Raw genomic sequence first — 19,347 nt, 5'->3', positions numbered from 1 at the left:
GACAAAAATCACGGACAAGATGAGCGCCCCACCAAGGTAAGAATTTATCTAGGGGAAACACTGTAGTTATTACTTTGTATAATATTATATTTATTAACGGTCGGCAGACGCGGCTGATCATCCAAATTGGGTCGTCAGCTTTGTGCATCCGCTGACGCAGTGGCTGAGTCCAGGTAAGCTTCAGGTGGGTCGCTGGCAGTGATCCATCTGGACTTTTTTATTACCTCTGTCAACCGGTCAGCACATGGTCTAATGGCCACGTGCAGCTGGTGATTCAAATTGGATCGTCAGCCGTGCACGTCCGCTAACACAATCTAAAGCCCAAAACCAACCCGGCCCGCCATCCAGCACATTATTTTGGCCCGGGTTAGAAATGACAGCTCTACTCCAGATCTCCTCATACAGTACCACACCTCCTCCCTCAGCACCCTGTCTTATGCTTTTTCTAAATCCACAAAGAAACAATGGAGTTCTTCCTAACCCTCTCTGAACTTCTCCATTAACATCCTCAAAGCAAAGATGGCGTCTGTGCTGCTCTTTCTAGGCATGAAACCATACTGCTGTTCACAGTCACCTCTCGTCTAAGTCTTGCTTCCACAACTCTCTCCCAGATCTTCATTGTGTGACTCAGTGTTTCCCCTACCATTATACAGGCAGGGTGCCCCACCCCGTCAACAGAACTGAGCACCCCGCCTACCAAACTGAACTTGCCCCTCCCACCCGGCCCTGACATATCACTAAGCTAGCAGCGCAAAATACAGGCTCTAGCTAAAAAGCCAAAGGCAGCACTCACATTCCTCTTCCCTCTTGTTGAACGCCCTCCCAAAAACTGTTAGTACAAGCTGCGCTCAGACATATCACCGTCCCCCCATCAGCAAAAATCATGGATGAGATGAGCACCCTGCCATGGCAAGCTAACTAGGGGGAAAACTGTGATTCATCAACTTAATTCCCCTGTAGCTGCTACAGCTCTGTACATCAAACTTGTTCTTAAAAATGGGCACCAGCACACTTCTCCATTCCTTAGGCATTTTCTCACCTTCAAATATGCCATTGAATATTTGCATCAAAAACCTCACTGCCATCTCTCTAAGACATTTCCAGACCTCCACGGGTATGTCATCAAGTCCTACTGCCTTCCCCTTCTTCATTCTTTTCAAAGCTTTCCAGACTTCACCCTCACTAATATTTCCCACTTCCTGGTCCACAGTTTTTATGACCTCTACGCTTCTTTGTCTTTCATTCTTTTCATTCATTAGCTCCTCAAAGTACTCCTTCCATCTTCCCATCACACTCTCCTCACTTGTTAAAACATTAACATTCCTATAATAACAAGCCTAACCTTCTGCACATCCTTTCCAGCCTTATCCCTCTGTCTCGCCATTCGGTACAAGTCCTTCTCACCCTCTGTAGTGTCCAGTCCAGAAAAAACATTAATCTCAAAAACTATAAACATTTTCTTTTCAAACCCTTCAGCAACTGGGACATTGACACTGGTACATCTTATTTTAAGGAGAATAACTATCTAATGCACTGGTGACACTGTAAAATATTGGAGCTGATTAAAGACTGCTATACAGTAATCTGCTTTATAACAGGTCCTGCTTCAGCTAGCTATTAGTTTTAGCTAGGTGTTAGCTTCAACGAGCTCCGTTTCCTGATTTTCCAAACTGAGACCATTCAGTCAAAAGACACTGACTGCTGATAACAACTCTACAGAACACTGCTTAAAAAAATCTAAACTATATAGTTACAACCACCCTGTGCATAGTTCAAGAACTAGCTCAAAGTCCAGTTTTCACAGACTAAAAATTTATTTTGGTCACTTTTTAAATTTTTTATCAAAGTTTACAGCCTCAAAGGGACTTACAGTAGTTCATGTTTATCTCTAATTGTATTTGTAAATCTTTCTCGTTTTTTTTAGAGGCTGCGGTTAGACTGACTAGTGTTTCCATGTTTAAATGTGACAGAATGGAACGTCTCCAGAACGTGCACCAAAAAATTTAATTGGTGTAAATAAATGTAAACTAGATTTTGACAGACTTGAGTCATTAATCCTTGCATTTAACTTGTCAGAAATATAAAAAGAATGAAAGTTGTAAGCTGGATGGAGGGATTATGGGTAAATATTAATTTTACCAGTTGAAATTCACCAAAAATCTGTTTACAGCTTTGACTTCAAAGATGAACTAGTTAAGGCTTCTCATGTTTTGGAAAACATAAATTTTTCCCCAAAACAGTTCAACCTGAACATTATCAAATAAAGTCCTGTCAGTATTATTTTTTTTCGTCTCGTTAAATAAGGACACACGGACAGCATGGTTTGAATTCCACCGTGTTCAACAACAACGGCTTCCTGGAAGAGTCAGAAAGATTATACAACTAAAGGTTTGACCCAAGAAAAACATCTTAAATACGTAAATTACGAACTGCGCTCGGCTGTGGATGGTTCTAATTGTCCACTGATCCTTGGACAGAGCTGCTCTGCTCCTAAATATTTCAAGGTTTTCTTAATAGAAAGCACAAAGATACAGCGGCTTGATGCAGTTAAAGAGAAGTACGAATGCAAGATAGTTTTTAAGATGCCTGAAGAGGATTTATCACATCCAGATTCACATCATGTTGGCTTTATTCACAGGTCCTTTAAGACATTACTGTTGAGATGTAGGTGGTAATCTGGTAACTACACACATCAAATTGCTGCTTAAAGATGTTTATGAATTGACAAAAGTGTTCAAATGTGTTATGATCTGTGACTACTTCTGATGGGAAGCAGGTTAACCTGGAATGGCCAGTGGTGCAGTTTATGTTACCAAGGAGAAAGTGTCTGTCCCCATCTTGGTCGGTATGTGGACTAGGTAAACTGCTCAATAACTTAATGTCTTAAAGTGTAGTATTTTTCTGCTCTGGTTAGAAAGATTACAGCACTTTTATCACGTTAACGGTGGAACATTGGTTTGGTATTTTCTAATATTGCCTGGGCTCGTTGGGACGGTAATTACCAAAAACACCAGTCTGTAAAGATTGTGTTCCCTTGTGTGTGTCTCCTTCTTCTGTTCTGTTCCTGCTCTCCTCTGTGTGTGTCTCACTCACATAATCAGTTCCTCCTCTGCCACCTGTTGTCCTTTCCCAGGTGTTCGTATTTACCCCCTCTTTAGTGTGTCCTTATATTCTGCGTTTGGTTGTTCCCTTGTCCGAGGATTATCCTTCTTGGTGTCATGCTCTGTCCTGCTCCTCCTGTGATCATCCCCCTGTATGCAAGTTTTGCTGCCACATCAGCCCTTTTTGTTGTGTTTAATAAATATCCTTCTTTGTAATCCACGAGTTCCTGAGTTCTATCTGCACTCTGGGTTCACCCTCACGTTCAGACCATAACATTATACTTGGGTAAGAAAATGTCAGTTCTCTGGGTTTTTGGACTGATGATACGGCACACACGATGTTCACAGTGTGGCAGAGTTCTACACTTTCCATAGCATCTTACAAGATGGTGGCCATAAATCTTGCTCAGCGCCTTCAGAGGTCATTCCAATGCATTTCTGTTTTGGTATTCTTAGTTTAGCGTATTTCTTAGTTCATATCTTAGATCTTATTACTGTTTTTCTTTTTCTTTACAATTTATACTTTTGTTGGATGTAACTGGGACCCTGTGTACACAATTTCGTTCCACTACATGTTCCACATGTTGTGTGAATGACAAATAAAGGAACTTTGACTTTGGTGCACTCCAGTAACCTCCAAAAATCACACGTCAGATCTGGGAACAGCACCAAACCTAACCTTGTTCCAGTTGTAAAACGGAAAACAAGTCAGATCTTTCTCAGTAACTAGGCTAACTAGGGGTTGAAAAGACTAGTCGACTAGCCAACTTGTCGATTCTAGGACAACTTGCGAGGTTTTATATTTCGCACCGACTAGTCGCCCCCCCCCCCCCCCGCTGTTCCCAGCCCTATTCCACCCAATCCAATTTTTACGTGCCGCACGTTTCTTTCATTTTTGCAGCTTGATAATAGTTTTGCTTTTCCTTTGACTTATTTGCAGTATGATAAATAGTAGGAGCATAAATATACACCCAATGTTTTGTTGTTCTTTATTGTGTAAATAATAAATTACCTTTTTGCTAATAATTTTTTTCAAATGATATAGCATCTTGAGTTCCTATGACGTCATCGACTAGTTGACGTCGACTGGACTAGTGTTACAAAACAATGGATTTGCATATGTACAAACTCTGCAGCATGTTTCTTAATAGCAGTACTGTAGTACTTTTTGTGGAGAGTGATTTAATGATACAATGGATAGACGGGCAAATAAAAGATTTATTAGTAAAGTGGTCTGAAAACTTGTATGAGGCAGCCATGTTGGATTTTGACATTGAGTTGGTCAGGAACAATAATTAAATAAAATTTGGTGAAAGTCTTCCGCACAGAATAAAAAACAACAAGAGCAACGTTCTACAACCGTATTGACTGCAGCTCAAGCTGTTTCCGTTTGTTTATCCTTGACTTTCCTGGCCTGACGTCTTCCAGACGGTAATAGTTGGGCCTGGGACGAGATGGGTCCTTAGGGATGCTTCAAGTTTCACTGAAACAGTGTGAGCTGTAAAATGTCCTCAGCAGTAAGCAGGGAGGAGCCGATGATATTTTATTTTCAGCAGAAGTGACGACCTTCTGGAACGTTGTTCTCTGCTGGAGAACCAAACATCGATGAAGGAACTCAGGACATTTTCAACGATTTTCAACTTGATGCACCAGCATCAACATGTGGCACAGGGGCTGCACAGCTGGAGAAAGAAAAGCTCTGCAGAGAGTGGTGAAGGCTGCACAGAAGTCTGTTGGAGTCAGTCTCCCCACCATCACAGATGTCTACATCTCCAGATGCAGGAAGAGGGCCACCTGCATCATGAAGGACCCCACTCACCCAGCGCACACACTTTTTGCCCCGCTCCCCTCAGGCAGAAGGTTGAGGAGCATTAAGTGTAGAACCACTAGACTGAGGAACAGCTTCTACCCTGAAGCTGCTAGATTCATAAACCTCTAACCAGGAAAATCACTGTAATGCCACTTTAATTGGTGATGTGTCACTTTATCCATGCTGCTGATTTTCAAAACCATTCCAAAACCAAACCACAATTTTCACCAGCATATGCTGCTGATTTCTTACTTTTAAGCTGCTGTTTAATATACCGTATTATATTATATTATTATTGTTTAGTTTATATCTTAGATCCTTGTATACTGTTTCTTTTTATAGTTTATATTTTTGCTATTTTTGGGTGTAACTGGGACCTTGAGAACACAATTTCATTCCACCTCATGTACCACTTGTAATGTAAATAATAATAAAGAACCAATAAAGTATGCTTAATAATCCAGGTGTACAATCCAACAATTTTTAGTCAGGTCATCTGGACAGTTTCAGTTTGACATGAATGTCGACGAGGGAGAGGGCCGGCACCGGAGGAGGGGGCATGCCAAAGAAACCATCTTAGCACCAACATAACTGGTTTATTCCACTTTGGAGTAAGCTGTTGGGGGAATAATCAGTTTTGTGTTGTGTGTTTCCTTGACTGATGAAGCCTTCTGGATGGACGGTGAAACGTTTCAGCACAAAAAAAGAAACTGTCCAGATGACCTGACTGAAAATTGTTGACTAATAAAGAACCTTGAACTAAACACTGACAGAAAGTCACCAGCAGTTTTTTTTTTTTTTTTTTTATGCAAACTGTGCTCTTTTTTTCTTTTTTTTTTTTTAAAGAATTAAAAAAAATATACTGAGCTTGGGATCTACGGGACAAAGTTCCCAAACAGCTTCAAGCAAAGACTGAGCGGTCCTTGAAGGAAAGACACGTGAGAAATTATGGAGCTGTAGCTTTTTTGGTCCATCCATCCATCATCTTTATCCACTTTTCCCTTTTTGGGTCACAGGAGTCACTGGTGCCCATATCCAGCTGGGGACACCTGGACAGGTCTCCAGTCCATCACAGGGACACATAGAGACAAACAACCGTTCACTCTCTCACTCACACCTAGAGACAATTTAGAGTTACCAATCAGCCTAACATGCATGTTTTTGGTCTGTGGGAGAAAACTGGAGTACCTGGAGAAAACCCACGCATGCACGGAGAGAACATGCAAACTCCACCCAGAAAGGCTCCTGGACCAGGGTTTGAACCTGGGACCTGCTCGCTGAGAGGCAGCAGCTCTACCAGTTGTGCCACCGTGCCACCCCCTTTTTGGTCAAATCTGGAAAATAATGTGATGTGAGAGTTTGCTCTCAGACTGTGTTGTGACTTCCAGCTACTGCCACATTACATTTTATCTTAATATTTGTACAAGTGACTGGACTGTAAACATTTTGTGTTTACTAAGTTTGATTAGCTGTAGCAGCCATCTTGAATCTTGACTCCAAATTATAATCAGCAGTAGATGACCAGTCAATTATTACTTTTAGAGTTTCAATAAAATCTGTCCAGTGGTTCATGAGAAATTTTGCTAACAGACAGAAACACAAGCAAAAATGTTATCTTTGTGAGTTGGAGAAAATAATAAAAGACTGACGGTGTTGTAATGGTCAAGTCAAAGCCCAGAATGTGACTTGATTAAAATGCATGTTGTAATCTTAATTTAAAAGATAAAGTCATGCACACGGCACTTGTTTTTTGTTGTACTCTATTAATCCCCAATGGGGAAATTAATTACTTCTTTTTATTGGTGCTCACAAGCTGCTGAATCATGGGACGAACATACAGGCTTGGATTTTGTTAAAATATAGTCAACTTGTTTACCTGAGCATGTATGATTTGACATAAACCTTATTTTTTTCATAAAATGTAAACATTTGGAATTAAAAGCAAAAACATTTTGATAAGATAAAACTTTATTGATCCTGCAGGAAATTGTTGTGCCAGAGTTTCATTACAAAGGAACAAACACAAGAATCACACAAGATATAAAAATAACAGAGAATAAAAAAATACCAACAATTAAGTTCTAAACAGGAAGGAGTTGAAAAGTTTGAAGGACTTCCTGTGTTGTTCTGTGGAGCACCTCGGTGGTCTCAGTCTACGACTGAAGGTGCTGCGGTAAGAGTCCAGGGTGTCATGCAGGGGGTGAGACGTGTTGTTCAGGATCTGGAGCAGGTTCCTCAGCATCCTCTGCTCAGTCACCTCTGTCAGAAACTGCAGGTCCACTCCCAGAACTGAACCAGCTCTCCTGATGAGTTTATTGAGTCTGTTGGCTTCAGCTTTCTTCACCCTGCTGCTCCAGCACACCAGAGTAGAGGACGATGCTGGAGACCACCGAGTGGTGAAACATCTGCAGCATGGTCCTGCAGATGTTAAAGGACTTCTTGTAGAGGGTGTTGGTGTTAGTTGTCCAGTCCAGTTTATTGTCCAGGTGGACCCCCAGGTACTTGTAGTAGTCCACAGTGTCCACCTTAGTACCCTTGATGTTGACAGGGTTGGGGGGCTGGTCTTCTTCCTGTAGTCCACCTGCAGCTCTTTAGTTTTTCCAACGTTGAGTTGCAGGTGGTTCTGTCCACCACACCTCTGTGTTCAGCTTCCTGGTCACCAGTGATGCAGCCCACAATGGCAGAGTCCATCCAGAACTTCTGCAGATGCAGGATTTTCAGTTGTACCTGAAGTCTGAGGTGTAGAGGGTGAAGAGAAACGGTGAGAGGACCGTGCCCTGAGGAACCCCTGTGCTGCTCAGTACTGTGTCCGAGGTGGTGTTCTGCAGCCTCACACACTGTGGTAGACCTGTGAGGTAATCTCTGGTCCAGGTGACCAGTGAGTCCTTCACCTGCATGTCCAGGAGCTACTGCAGAGCAGAGCAGGTCTTGGAGAAGTCAAAGAACATGACTCTGTCCAGGTGTGTGTAGGCTCTGTGCAGCAGGTAGATGATGGAGTCATCAACTCCGATACGTGGCTGGTATGTGAACTGGAGGGGGTCCAGGTTTGGTTCCACCACTGATCCGATGAGCTTCAGGACCAGCCTCTCCAGCGACTTCATGGCACGTGATGTCAAGACTACAGGTCTGAAGCGGTAGTTTGTAGTTTGGACGGTTGTTTTTCGGCACCGGGACCAGTCATGTTGTTTTCCACAGAGCAGGGACCACCCTCAGGCTCAGGTGAAAAATGTGCTGAAAAACATGACGCAGCTGAGCTGAACATCATTTCAGGAGTTTGTGTTAATCCATCTGGAGCTGCAGACTTGCCTGGACGTAGACGGCTGAGCTCCACCCTCAGCCTCCCTGCTGGTGGTGATTGGAGGCTCTGATGGTGGAGGGTCCATTATGTTGATGATGAGGAGAGGTCGGGTTGTCTAGAAGATGTGATAAGTATATAGTATGAGTATTTTAACTAAGTATATTGATCAGAATGTGTTTTTCCAAGTCCTGGACATTTAGGAGTTGTAAAAAAAATAAAATAAATCCTGCTTTTTAATTAAATGTATGAGCCTATCAAAGTGGGAAACAAGTGAAGCAACCTGTCAGTTTTAAAGGACGTCTCATCTGCCTCCAAAACTGAAGGTGGATGTCCCTCTGTGTGTCTATTCATGTCTGTTAGCAAAATATAATGAACTTAAACATAAACACAACACTTTTGTTTTTGCTGCCATTTTTCATGAGCTGAGCTCAAAGACCTCTTTTTTTTTTCTACGTACACAAAATGCCTTTTTCTCTCAAATGTTATCTGTTAGTGAGCACGTCTCCTTTGCCGAGATAATCCTTCCACCTCACAGGTGTGGCATAAAATGTTAGATTAGACAGCATGATTATTGGACAGGTGTGCACCTGTGGTCACCTGGCTGACCACAATAAAAGGCCATTCTAAAAGGTGCAGTTTTATCACACAGCACAATGCCACAGTTGTTGCTTTTTTTTGGGGGGGGGGGGGGGGGGGTGCAATTTGCATGCTGACTGCAGGAATGTGCACCAGAGCTGTTGCTCATGAATGGAATGTTTGTTTCTCTACCATAAGCCATGTCCAAATGTGTTTCCAAGATTTTGTCAGTGCATCCAAACGGCCTCACACGTGTAACCACTCCAGCCCAGGACCTTCACATCCAGCAGCTTCACCTCCAAGATCATCTGAGACCAGCCAGGCATTTGCTGCAACAATCGGTTTGCATAACCAAAGGATTTCTGCACAAACTGTCAGAAATCATCTGAGGGAAGTAAAGTCAGGTTCTGAATCTGTCCAGAGGACCTGACTTTACTTTGTTAGATTTTTTTACCTGGATTATTGAGCATGCATCAGGACATCTCAGGGAAGTTCATCTGCATGCTCGTCGTTCTCAGTGGGATCTCCACCTGACTGCAGTTTGCCGTCATAACCAACTTGAGTGTGCAAATGCTCATGTTTGTTGATGGCATGTTAGAGAGGTGTTCGACTGTGGCTGAGTGGTTAGAGCAGTCGTCCTCCAATGCAAGAGTTGGGGGTTCGAATCCTCCAGCAGTCACATGCCGAAGTGTTCCTGGGCAAGACACTGAACCCATCATTGCCTCTGATGTGTGTCCCATCAGTGTATGAATGTGATAACGCTCTGATTAGTCTCTTTAGAATGATTTGTTCAATTATCTTTGTATAGATCTAGTAGAGTGCTGTATGAATGAGTAAATGAGGCACAGATTGTTGTAAAGAGCTTTGAGTGTCTTGATAAGACAGAAAGGTGCTTTATAAATACAGTCCATTTACCACTTTCTTCATGGATGAATCCAAGTTTTTACTGTACAGGGCAGATGGCAGACTGTGTGTATGGGTTTGTGTACGTGTGTGGTTTGCTGATGTCAACGTTGTGAACAGAATGGCCTATGGTGGCAGTGGGGTTATGGTATGGACAACAAACAAAGGGGCTGGTGTGGTTACACGTGATCTGTGGTTGTGAGGTCAAGTCAAGTCAAGTCATCTTTATTTGTAGAGCACAATTTAAAACAGATAAACTGTTATCAAAGTGCTTAACAGAAATGTAGCAAAACATAGGCAGCAAAACAAAAACATCATACAGAATTAAAATTACTGGAGCAATAACACACACTAATGATCACACTAAGGAAAAACAAGCAGTAAAAATAAACGTCAATCATAAAACAACAGAATTAAAATGAGGTACACAGAACAAAATAAACTAACTCATACAGTATTAAACGCCAGAGCAAACAGGTGCGTTTTAAGGAGGGATTTGAACATCAGGAGGGAGGAGGCCTGCCTGATGTTGAGGGGCAGGTTGTTCCACAGGTTGGGACCTCTGACTGAAAAAGCTCGATCCCCTCGGAGCTTCAGGCGTGATTTTGGAACGACCAAAAGAAGCTGGTCCGATGATCTCAGGGCCCGAGACGGAACATATGGTTCCAGGAGCTCAGAGAGGTAGAGGGGTGCGAGGCCATTTAGGCACTTATATGTCAGGAGGAGAATCTTGAAGTCGATTCTGGATCGCACAGGAAGCCAGTGAAGGGAGGACAGAACAGGTGTGATGTGCTCAGACCTACGTGTACCAGTTAAAAGCCGAGCAGCTGCATTTTGGACGAGCTGGAGACGTGAAATGGACGCCTGACTGACCCCAGCATAAAGTGAGTTACAATAGTCCAGGCGGGTTGTGATGAAGGCATGGACTAATGTTTCAAGGTTGGGTCTGGATAACACTGGCTTGAGCTTAGCTACCTGCCGCAGTTGGAAAAAACTTTTCTGCAGAACTGAACTGATCTGTTTGTCAAACTTAAAATCCGAGTCAAAAACCACCCCGAGATTTCTAACAGTGTGCTTGAGATAGGGCTGAAGTGAGTCCAGGTTTGCAGGATCTGAGGAGGCAGCTGAGCTAGGACTAAAGACGATGACTTCAGTTTTCTGGTCGTTAAAACTGAGAAAATTTGAAGTCATCCATGCCTTAATGTCATCTAGACATTTGAGGAGAGGGTGGATGGAACGAGCACTGGCTGGTTTCAGTGGCAGGTAGATCTGGCAGTCATCGGCATAGCAATGGAATGAGATGGCATGTTTTCTTAAGATGGATCCCAGTGGGAGCAGATAGAGCGAGAAGAGAAGGGGTCCAAGGTCTATCGGATGTACTGCCAAATTCTCTGAACATGGACATCCCTGCAGTCAGCATGCCAATTGCACACTCCCTCAAAACTTGCAACATCTGTGGCATTGATAAAGCTGCACCTTTTAGAGTGGCCTTTTATTGTGGTCAGCCTAAGGCACACCTGTGCAATAATCATGCTGTTTAATCAGCATCTTGATATGTTGCACCTGTGAGGTGGATGGATTATCCCAGCATAGAAGTGCTCACTAACACAGATTTACACAAATGTGTGAACATTTAAGAAAAAAGGCCTATTGTGTACACAGAATAAGTCTTAGATCTTTAGCCTGTTGGAAGAAGCAAAACTCTAAACCACATGAAGCATGCCGGGAAACTCGGAACTAAATACTTTTCATTTGAAACAGACTGATGGTCTTTGTCACAATGAGGTTTTTGTGTTAAATTTAACACAATGTGGCCAACAAACCTGTCTGCTATAGTCCACCGACACTCAGAATTATTGCGTTTGCCATGTCGTGGATTAGGACCCGCCATGAGCTAACTGACACAAAAACTGGACATGTCCAGTGCCAAGGCTCAGTCTGACGTCCGAGTGTCCAGGAGCAGCTGGAGGACTCTCTTCGTGAGACGTCCCCCCTTCCAATCACTCTGTCTGAGACTCAGTTCCAGCTTTGTAAAGAGAGATCAACTGTACGACTGACAGCAAAATCCACTCACAATCAAGAGCAACAATCTATGTAGTTTTTAGATTCTGCTTTAATCCCCAACAGCACCACACATAACCCGAAAGGAAATGGAGGCTGAGACGGTTTGGAGAAGACTGGCAGAGAGAACGTCCACAGTGTGTAAACCCTGACTGACATCCAGACGCTGGATTATGGAGCAGGGGAACTGAAGTCGGGCAGGGTGGATTACGGGGCTCAAGAACTTGTGGCATAAGTGGAGAATCCAGCAAAACCTGTCCAGCTTCTTTAAGGGTGCCGTTTGTGTCCAACAATCTTTGAGTCAAACTAAAGATTCTCAGAGGAAGTTTGGACCACTCCAGGACGTGGAACCAGCATTTAGTCGTTCTCCTGTTGCTTTTTTTAAGCTATGACTTTTTTTCTGCCACTCTTCCATGAAGTCCATCTCTGTGCAACTCATTGTGGCCCTGCAGACAGACCCTCATGTCTAGCAGAAGAGCTGAAGCTCCATCAGGGTCATCTTCAGCTCCCTGAATATTTTTCCTTCATGCACAATCCGTGAGTTTTATTAAGACGATTCTCTCCGGGCAGGTATGTTGTGGCAGCATCTTTCCATTTTCTAACAATGGATTTACTGGAGCTGTGTGAGATGTTGAAGGTTTAACATTTTTATAGCCCAATCCTGGTGGTGTTGAACTGATGTTGAGTCTAGGGGCTGTTATACCAGGTATATATATACAGGTCACTTTATTACTTACACTAGTTAGACTCCTTAACACAATTGACATGGCCAAGTTCAAACAGGGCCTCTGAATGTTGTAGATAAAGGATTTAAGTGACTTGGAATGAGTTGTTGTTGGTTCCAGTCAGGCTGGTTTGAGTATTTCACGAACTGCTGATTTACTGGGACCTTTCTCTCAACTATCTCTTTGGTTAGAGGTAAAGAGAATGTTCCAAAAAAAAAAATAAGAGAAACTATCCAGTGTGCAGCATTTGTGTGTCAGAGGAAAATGGGCAGGTTGGTTTGAGATGACAGAAAGGCAACAGTAACGCAAATACCCACTCATTCCAACCGAGGTCTGCAGAACACAGTCTCTGAACAGAACAGGTCCATGCGTGAAGCAGATGGACTTCAGCAGCAGTGCCACTCACAAAGCGTCTCAGCTTAGAACAGGAAACTGTAGCTACAGTTCAGACTCACCAAAACAGAATAAGAGATTTTTGGAAAACATCGTCTGCTTTGATGGGTCTTGTTTCACTGAACTCCAACAACCTCCATGACCACCAGATCTATTCCCTTGAGGATCCCTTTGGGTTGTGGTGGGACAGGAGACACGGGATGTAAGTTGATCCTGAAGATCTGTGCCAGCAAACTTTCTTGTCTTGCAACAGCAGCCAAGAGAGGGTACCGGGACTCTGGAATACATCCTGCCTGGTTCTAGTCCCTAAGAACTCTGACCACGAGGGTTACTGTTCAGTTGCTCTTACAGGTCGTGTGAAGAAAGTGTTGGAGACTGGTCTCGGTCAGTCTAAGGGGGCAGGTGAAGACGTTACCAGGTCCTCTACAGATTGCCTACCACCAGTGCTGTTCTGGAATTGATGATGCCGTCATAGACTTGCTGCAGAGAGCTCATCTGCACTTGGATGGTGGTAACACAGATTCACTTTATTTGATTTCTTCAGTGACACCAGTCAAGCCGATGGGAGCGTAGTTGCAGGTGATCTTGTTTCCTGGATTACTGACAGGCAGGCCATGTTCGCTTGGACAGCGTTCTGTCTGGTGCTCAGTGATACCACAGCTCTGCAGGGCTCCGTGTCGTCTCCTTTCCCCTTCAGCTCATACACCAATGAGTTACAGTACAACCGAGTCCTGCCGGCTTCAGTAATACTTGATGACTCTGCAGATATTGGGTGTGTTCGAGACAGAGGGAATACAGGATGTTGGTGGACAGCTTTTGTGGAATGGACTGGGCAAATTCACCTGCTGCTGAATGTGGTCCAGACCAAGGAGATGGAGACTGACTAAGAAAGGGAGGATGCCTTCACAGCCATTACACATTAAACAGGGTGGAGGATTATGGAGTCACCACTGCAGACTGGACTAAAACGCAACTCTAATGCTGTGTATAAGAAGAGGATGAGCAGACCACTTCCTGGGGAAGCAGAGATCCTGCCGTGTTTACAGTAAAAATGCTTTCAATCTTTTACCAGTCTGCTGTGGCCAGTGATCTCCCTCGCTGTGGTTGGTTGGTGTGGCAGCTTTGGAGCCGATGACACAAACCGGCTCACTAAGCTCAAAAACCAGGCTCCATTATCAGCTGCAAGCAAGACACTCATGAGGCTTTGGTGGAGAGGACACAGAATAAATTGCTTTCATTAACAATCTGGACCTTCCTCTCCACCAAATACTGAAAGAACAGCAGAGCACTGTTAAATGGTAAACTGGTAAATGGACGGTATATATGTAAGTTTTATCTAATCAAGATACTCAAAGCTCTTTACAACACAATCTGTGTCTTCATTTATCCATTCATACAGCACTCTACTAGATCTGTACAAAGATTAGTGCTTTAGATCACATTCATACACCGATGGGACACACAGCAGAGGCTATGAGGGGTTCAGCGTCTTGCCCAGGGACACTTCAGCACGTGACTGCTGGTGGAATCAAACCCCCAACTCTCCCATTGGAGGACTGCTCTAATCACTCATCCACAGCTGCCCTGAACAGGCTGATACAGCTGTGCTGCCCGGAGCCATCACTCTGTTGAATTAATCCCATTTCAAAAATATATTTTCTCTTCAGTTTTAATTTACCATTCTGTTCAATATCTGTATTGCTCATTTTCTTGTGTGTATATTTTTTGTTTGTATGGTCACATTCTATATTTTTCCATTTTATAACATCTTGGGTGTTTTTGTTCTCCTGGTCTGTTCAAGCTGCTGTGTCAATAAGAACCAGTCTCTCAGGAATGTTTTCAACAACTTGTCAAATCTGACATGAAGAATCAAAAGCTGTTCTGAACATAGAGGGGTCCCACCTGGCACTAACCAGGTGGACTTTTTTTTATTTTTATAACCGTAACCTTTATTTAACCAGGCAAATCGAGACCACAGATCTCTTTTGTAAGAGACCTGGGCCTGAAGGCAGCCTAACATACATGTTTTTAGACTGTGGGAGGAGACCGGAGTATCTGGGGAAACCCCATGAACAGAACATGTTAACTCCACACAGAGACTACACTACCTGAGAACGCCTGAACAGATACGCACCTGAACGGAGCAGCTGAACTACAGCAGCTCAAAGCAACAAACTCAAGACTTCAAGAGCCACGTATCAGAAAGGAACAGCCAGTTTCCAGAATAAATAAACGTTTCACTTTAAGATGGGAAAAGATTGTAAAATAACTAATGCAAAAGCACATCGTCTTTTACAAAAAAACTGTTTAATGAACCATTTCAAACTGATCTAAGGGATACTAAAAGTTATTTTAACAGCAGTTGATAAAATAAAAAAATGACAGAATACATTTTAGCAAACAAAGACTCCACAAAAGGTACAAGCGTGTGATTCTGAGTTTGGTTTGATTTTAGCGACTGTTAGATTTGTATTGTTTACGTAACAAACATGTTTTACTAAATCAGGTTCTGTTTGTGTGTTCAGGTGGTTTCCATGAAATAAAATGAACAAGTCACCAAAACGTCCAAAAACACGTACTTTATTTCAAACTGCTGCAACAGGGATACTAAAAACAAACAGCAGAAAGACACTCAGCCCCCCCACCCACCCCCTCGAGTTAAACTCAGTTTGATATAAAAGATTTTATTCTAAAAGTCATGAATATAATGAAAGCACGGGAGGACGGACGGTGGGCAAATGATTCAGAGCACAGCATCAGGTAGCTTCAGCCCAGAAACAAACAAAAAGGAACACTTATTAAGATAATAAGAGCACAGTTTGGTGCTGCGACCTTTCAAAATAAAACTAATAATCATAGCAATAAATAAAGAAGTGTTGCCACCCTCAGTGTTTGTTTTTCAGATTGTAGGGTGAGTGAGAAATTGAAGTAGCGCACAAACGCAGACAGAAAACCTTTAGACTGACGTCATGCTGATGAGCTGAAGGTGCAAATCTTCAGGCGGCTGCAGAAAACAAAAAGCTAAACAATCCACCAACAAGGCTAACTTTTCATTTCATCCAATTTAATGTTGTTTTTAACTTGTGATAAAAAGGTGGAATGAAGCTCCAGAGAAGCAAAGAGGGAAAACAACGGTACAGTTGATAAAAAATAAACACTGTTATTAATATTTTAAGATTCGTGTCGATTTACCTTTTCCTTCCTTCAACCTTCATCAAGCACTTCTTTAAAATCTCTAAGATAACAATTGATTAACTTCATAAAAACACTCTGGAGCACCATTGTTCAAAACGTGCAGACGGAACGAGAACTCCAAAAGCCAAAACGAGCGCAGGAGCCCAAACGGGAGTCGGGTCTCTGAAAGGCAGCAGTTTGGACTGGTGGCACAGAGTTTGGACAAGAACGTGGACACGGGTCAACCCAGTCAACAGACTACAGTGCATCATAGAACCATGGTTCTGGTGGTGTGTGGGGGTTAAAATGATTGACCTCTGTCCTCCGGGGGCGGGGCACCCTGGTCCGCTACACCTGTTTAATGTGAACAGTTTACGTGAACTCTGTCAGGGGGAGAAAAAAAAGGGCAGAAAATCCGAGAAGATGCAGAAGATAAAAAGAGAGAAACACAGCCTCTCCGTTCTTCTGTAGGGTTCTCGTCCTGCAAGGCCAGTCGAGTGTCTCTGATGGACGACGCCCCGGTTTTACCGTACCTCTGGATCCTTTTGGGGGTTCGAGTTCTCACAGACTCTGAAGCAGCTGGTTGAAGGGATCTGGTCACAGAGTTTGGAAGGAGCAGCAGGCTCTGTTAACTGGACAGAAGGAGTTACAGACTTCCTGCTCCGGCTGCTTCACCCCCCCCTCCTGCCTCACCACTCGGCGTCACCGATGGCTTTGGAAAAAACATAATCTCTGCCGTTAAGGTTCATAATCCCATCCTTCAGGTGGAATTTCCATTTGTTCTTACTTCTGTGAATCTGGGGAGCAGGGAGGAGGAAATGAGAACAGATGTTTGACACTCGGACGTCCTCTGAACGCTCGGGGTGGAAGGACCCAGTTAATCTCCTCCTACCTTGTCGTACTGGCACACCACTACATTCTCTGTATCGAACAGCTCCCCTCCGTCGTCGTCGCTCACATCGTCCCCGCTGTTCAGAGGCTCCTGAAGAGGAGAGGATCGTTTAGTCTGAGGCGTTCAGTGTCCGGGCAGAGATGTTCCTGGATGGAAACATCTGACCCGTCGTGTAGACAGGATATCTCACATCTAATGACCAGATTTTGGAACTTGCCAGCACAAGTACCGTACTGTATGTTCACCCGATAAGTCGCGTGTTTTTGCATAACTTTCATGCCCTGTGACCTATATGCCAAAACAATGCATTTATGGATTTCCCCCCATATTTATAAACTAATATTTGGCTGAGATATGACCGTTTTCATTCATTCTGACTGAAACTACTGAACACTACCATTTTCAGCTGCTAGATGGCAGCAGAGTAGTAAAGCATGCCATATCATGGAATAGGTAAAAGTGGATATAATGACAAATTCAAAAAAGTTCAAGACAAAATCAACTGGACTTTATTTATTATACTTGACTGTTTTTGTCTTGAACTTTTTGAATTTACCATGTCCTGGATGACTGAGAATCTTCACCAGCTATTAATGACACAATTGGCTTGCCATAGCCTGCCACCTTCGTTCTGCTCGCTGCTTGGAGCAACCATCAAACCAGCTTCATGTCGCTGCGCCGCCCCGGTGAAATGCAGCTAATGTGACCATTAAATCCACATTTCAGACTAACAATGTAGAACTGGGATGGGAGGAAACGTCGTTTTCAGACGCATCGCCTCGTGGATTTGGAAGATTCTGAATTGATTTTCAAACGTCAGAAATGAATTTTGTTCATATTAATCTGTTCTGCCGCATTAGGGGTCAGATTATCAGCTGAGCTGGGACTTTTGTCCTAGCAGAGGTACCTTAGAGTCCTCCAGATGTTATATTTGTTGTAGTAAAGTGACTGTTTTTCTTTTGCAGAACCCTAATCAGGAACTCTTTGCAAAGTCACAAAACCCAAACTAAATAAAGTAAGAAACTAATTCTACATGTTTTTTGTATTGAGGGTTATTGTGTCTTAATATTTAAAGTTTGTAAGCTAAATTTTAGACTGGAGTCTATTTACTGCGTGTTTGTTTGTATACAGAAACAGTTAAAGTGACTGAAAACGGGTCAAAGGGTGAAATTTTTGCTCTAGAGGAGCTTCAACAGAAATCCCTTGTTTCGAGGCAGATGTGCTCCACAGCCCTGACTGGTCTGACATTTATTCTTCAGGTGTCTGACTCGTTCACTCTTTTCTTTCACAAGCAGCAGATTCACCTAAATGTCTTCTGACATTCTGCTCTCGTCTGATCGCTTCATATTTCTTTAGCTTCTCTACAACCAGCCTGATGTAACTCAGACTCTTCCATGTTTTCAGCCGAGTCAGATGAACTTTTACTAAAATAACCATTTCCATGTGAACCCAGAGGTTCAAAGAAAGTCCATCTTTGTTGAACACCCTCTGAACGTTAACTCAGCCACCAAGAGACTGTTTCACTTTTATTACAGAATGTAAAACAATCTGCTCACCTCCTCTACCTGTCCGTCCTCCGCACCATCCTTATCTTTCTCCTCGTCGTCATCTTCATCGTACTCCTCCTCTTCGTCCTCGTCCTCCTCCGAGGAAGTGTCTCCAGCTCCGTCCACCTGGAGCATCATGGGAGGCTGCTGCGCTTGGGGCTGCTGCTGTTGAGCCTGAGGCTGTGGGGGGGCCTGCGGCACAGCTGCACCCTGGGCCTGCTGGACCTGCTGGAGCTGAGCTGCTGCTGCTCCTCCTGCAGCCTGACCCGGCTGCGGCACCATGGCTGCTGCCTGCATCACCTGCTGGGAAAACCACACCTGACGTCACAACCCAACATCTGTAATCCCCTCTGTCAGAATAAACAGCTGCTGAATGGTGGAGAAACAGAAGAATAAAATCTGAAGGGGAAAAGAAAACACTTTTTAAAGACCAGCATCATTTCCCCTGGAGTGATGTTCTGACCTGCGTGTTGCCTTGGACTTTGTTTCCTGAAGCTAAAACGATCTGCTGCGGCTGGATGATGACCCCCGTCTGTTGGGGCAGACCCCCCTGAAGAGGAGCCAGGACCTAAACACACACGAAGCATTACAAACACATATAGACGAAATGCCTGCTTCATTAGGTCCACCTTGCTAATACCAAGTTGGACCCAGTCTGCCTTCAGAACCACCTTGAATTCCTCACGTCACATTCAACCAGTTGCTGGAAACATTCCTCAGAGGGTTCGGTCCACGTTGACAAGTTAGCATCATGGTGTTAGCATCATGGTGTTAGCGTCATGGTGTTAGCACCATGGGGTTAGCACCATCGTGGTAGCATCATGGGGTTAGCACCATGGGGTTAGCACCATGGGGTTAGCATCATGG

General features: G+C 43.6%; 2 protein-coding genes across 3 annotated transcripts in view; both read right to left on the bottom strand.

Annotated features, from left to right (window-relative positions):
- The window catches only part of LOC119418448 (forkhead box protein N3), a 203,843-nt gene that overhangs the window by 62,692 nt on the left and 121,804 nt on the right, over nucleotides 1–19,347 (bottom strand). The window lies entirely within an intron of this gene.
- Nucleotides 15,587–19,347, bottom strand: part of gtf2a1 (general transcription factor IIA, 1) — a 10,227-nt gene continuing 6,466 nt past the window's right edge. Inside the window, exons 7-10 of one of the 2 annotated variants that reach the window (XM_037685734.1) lie at nucleotides 18,944–19,048; nucleotides 18,490–18,783; nucleotides 16,934–17,023; nucleotides 15,587–16,838 (exon numbers count right to left, since the gene is read on the bottom strand). In XM_037685734.1, the coding sequence (XP_037541662.1) occupies nucleotides 16,731–16,838; nucleotides 16,934–17,023; nucleotides 18,490–18,783; nucleotides 18,944–19,048 (597 nt within the window). In that variant the 3' untranslated portion in view covers nucleotides 15,587–16,730. The remainder of the gene's footprint in view (nucleotides 16,839–16,933; nucleotides 17,024–18,489; nucleotides 18,784–18,943; nucleotides 19,049–19,347) is intronic. The other variant, XM_037685735.1, reaches the window with a different exon arrangement.

The sequence above is a fragment of the Nematolebias whitei genome, chromosome 12 (assembly GCF_014905685.2).
Source record: "Nematolebias whitei isolate Nwh7 chromosome 12, NemWhi1, whole genome shotgun sequence".
In the NCBI taxonomy this organism is placed as follows: Eukaryota; Metazoa; Chordata; class Actinopteri; order Cyprinodontiformes; family Rivulidae; genus Nematolebias; species Nematolebias whitei.
The sequence above is the reverse complement of the archived record's forward strand: the minus strand, read 5'-3'. Positions and strand labels throughout refer to the sequence as shown.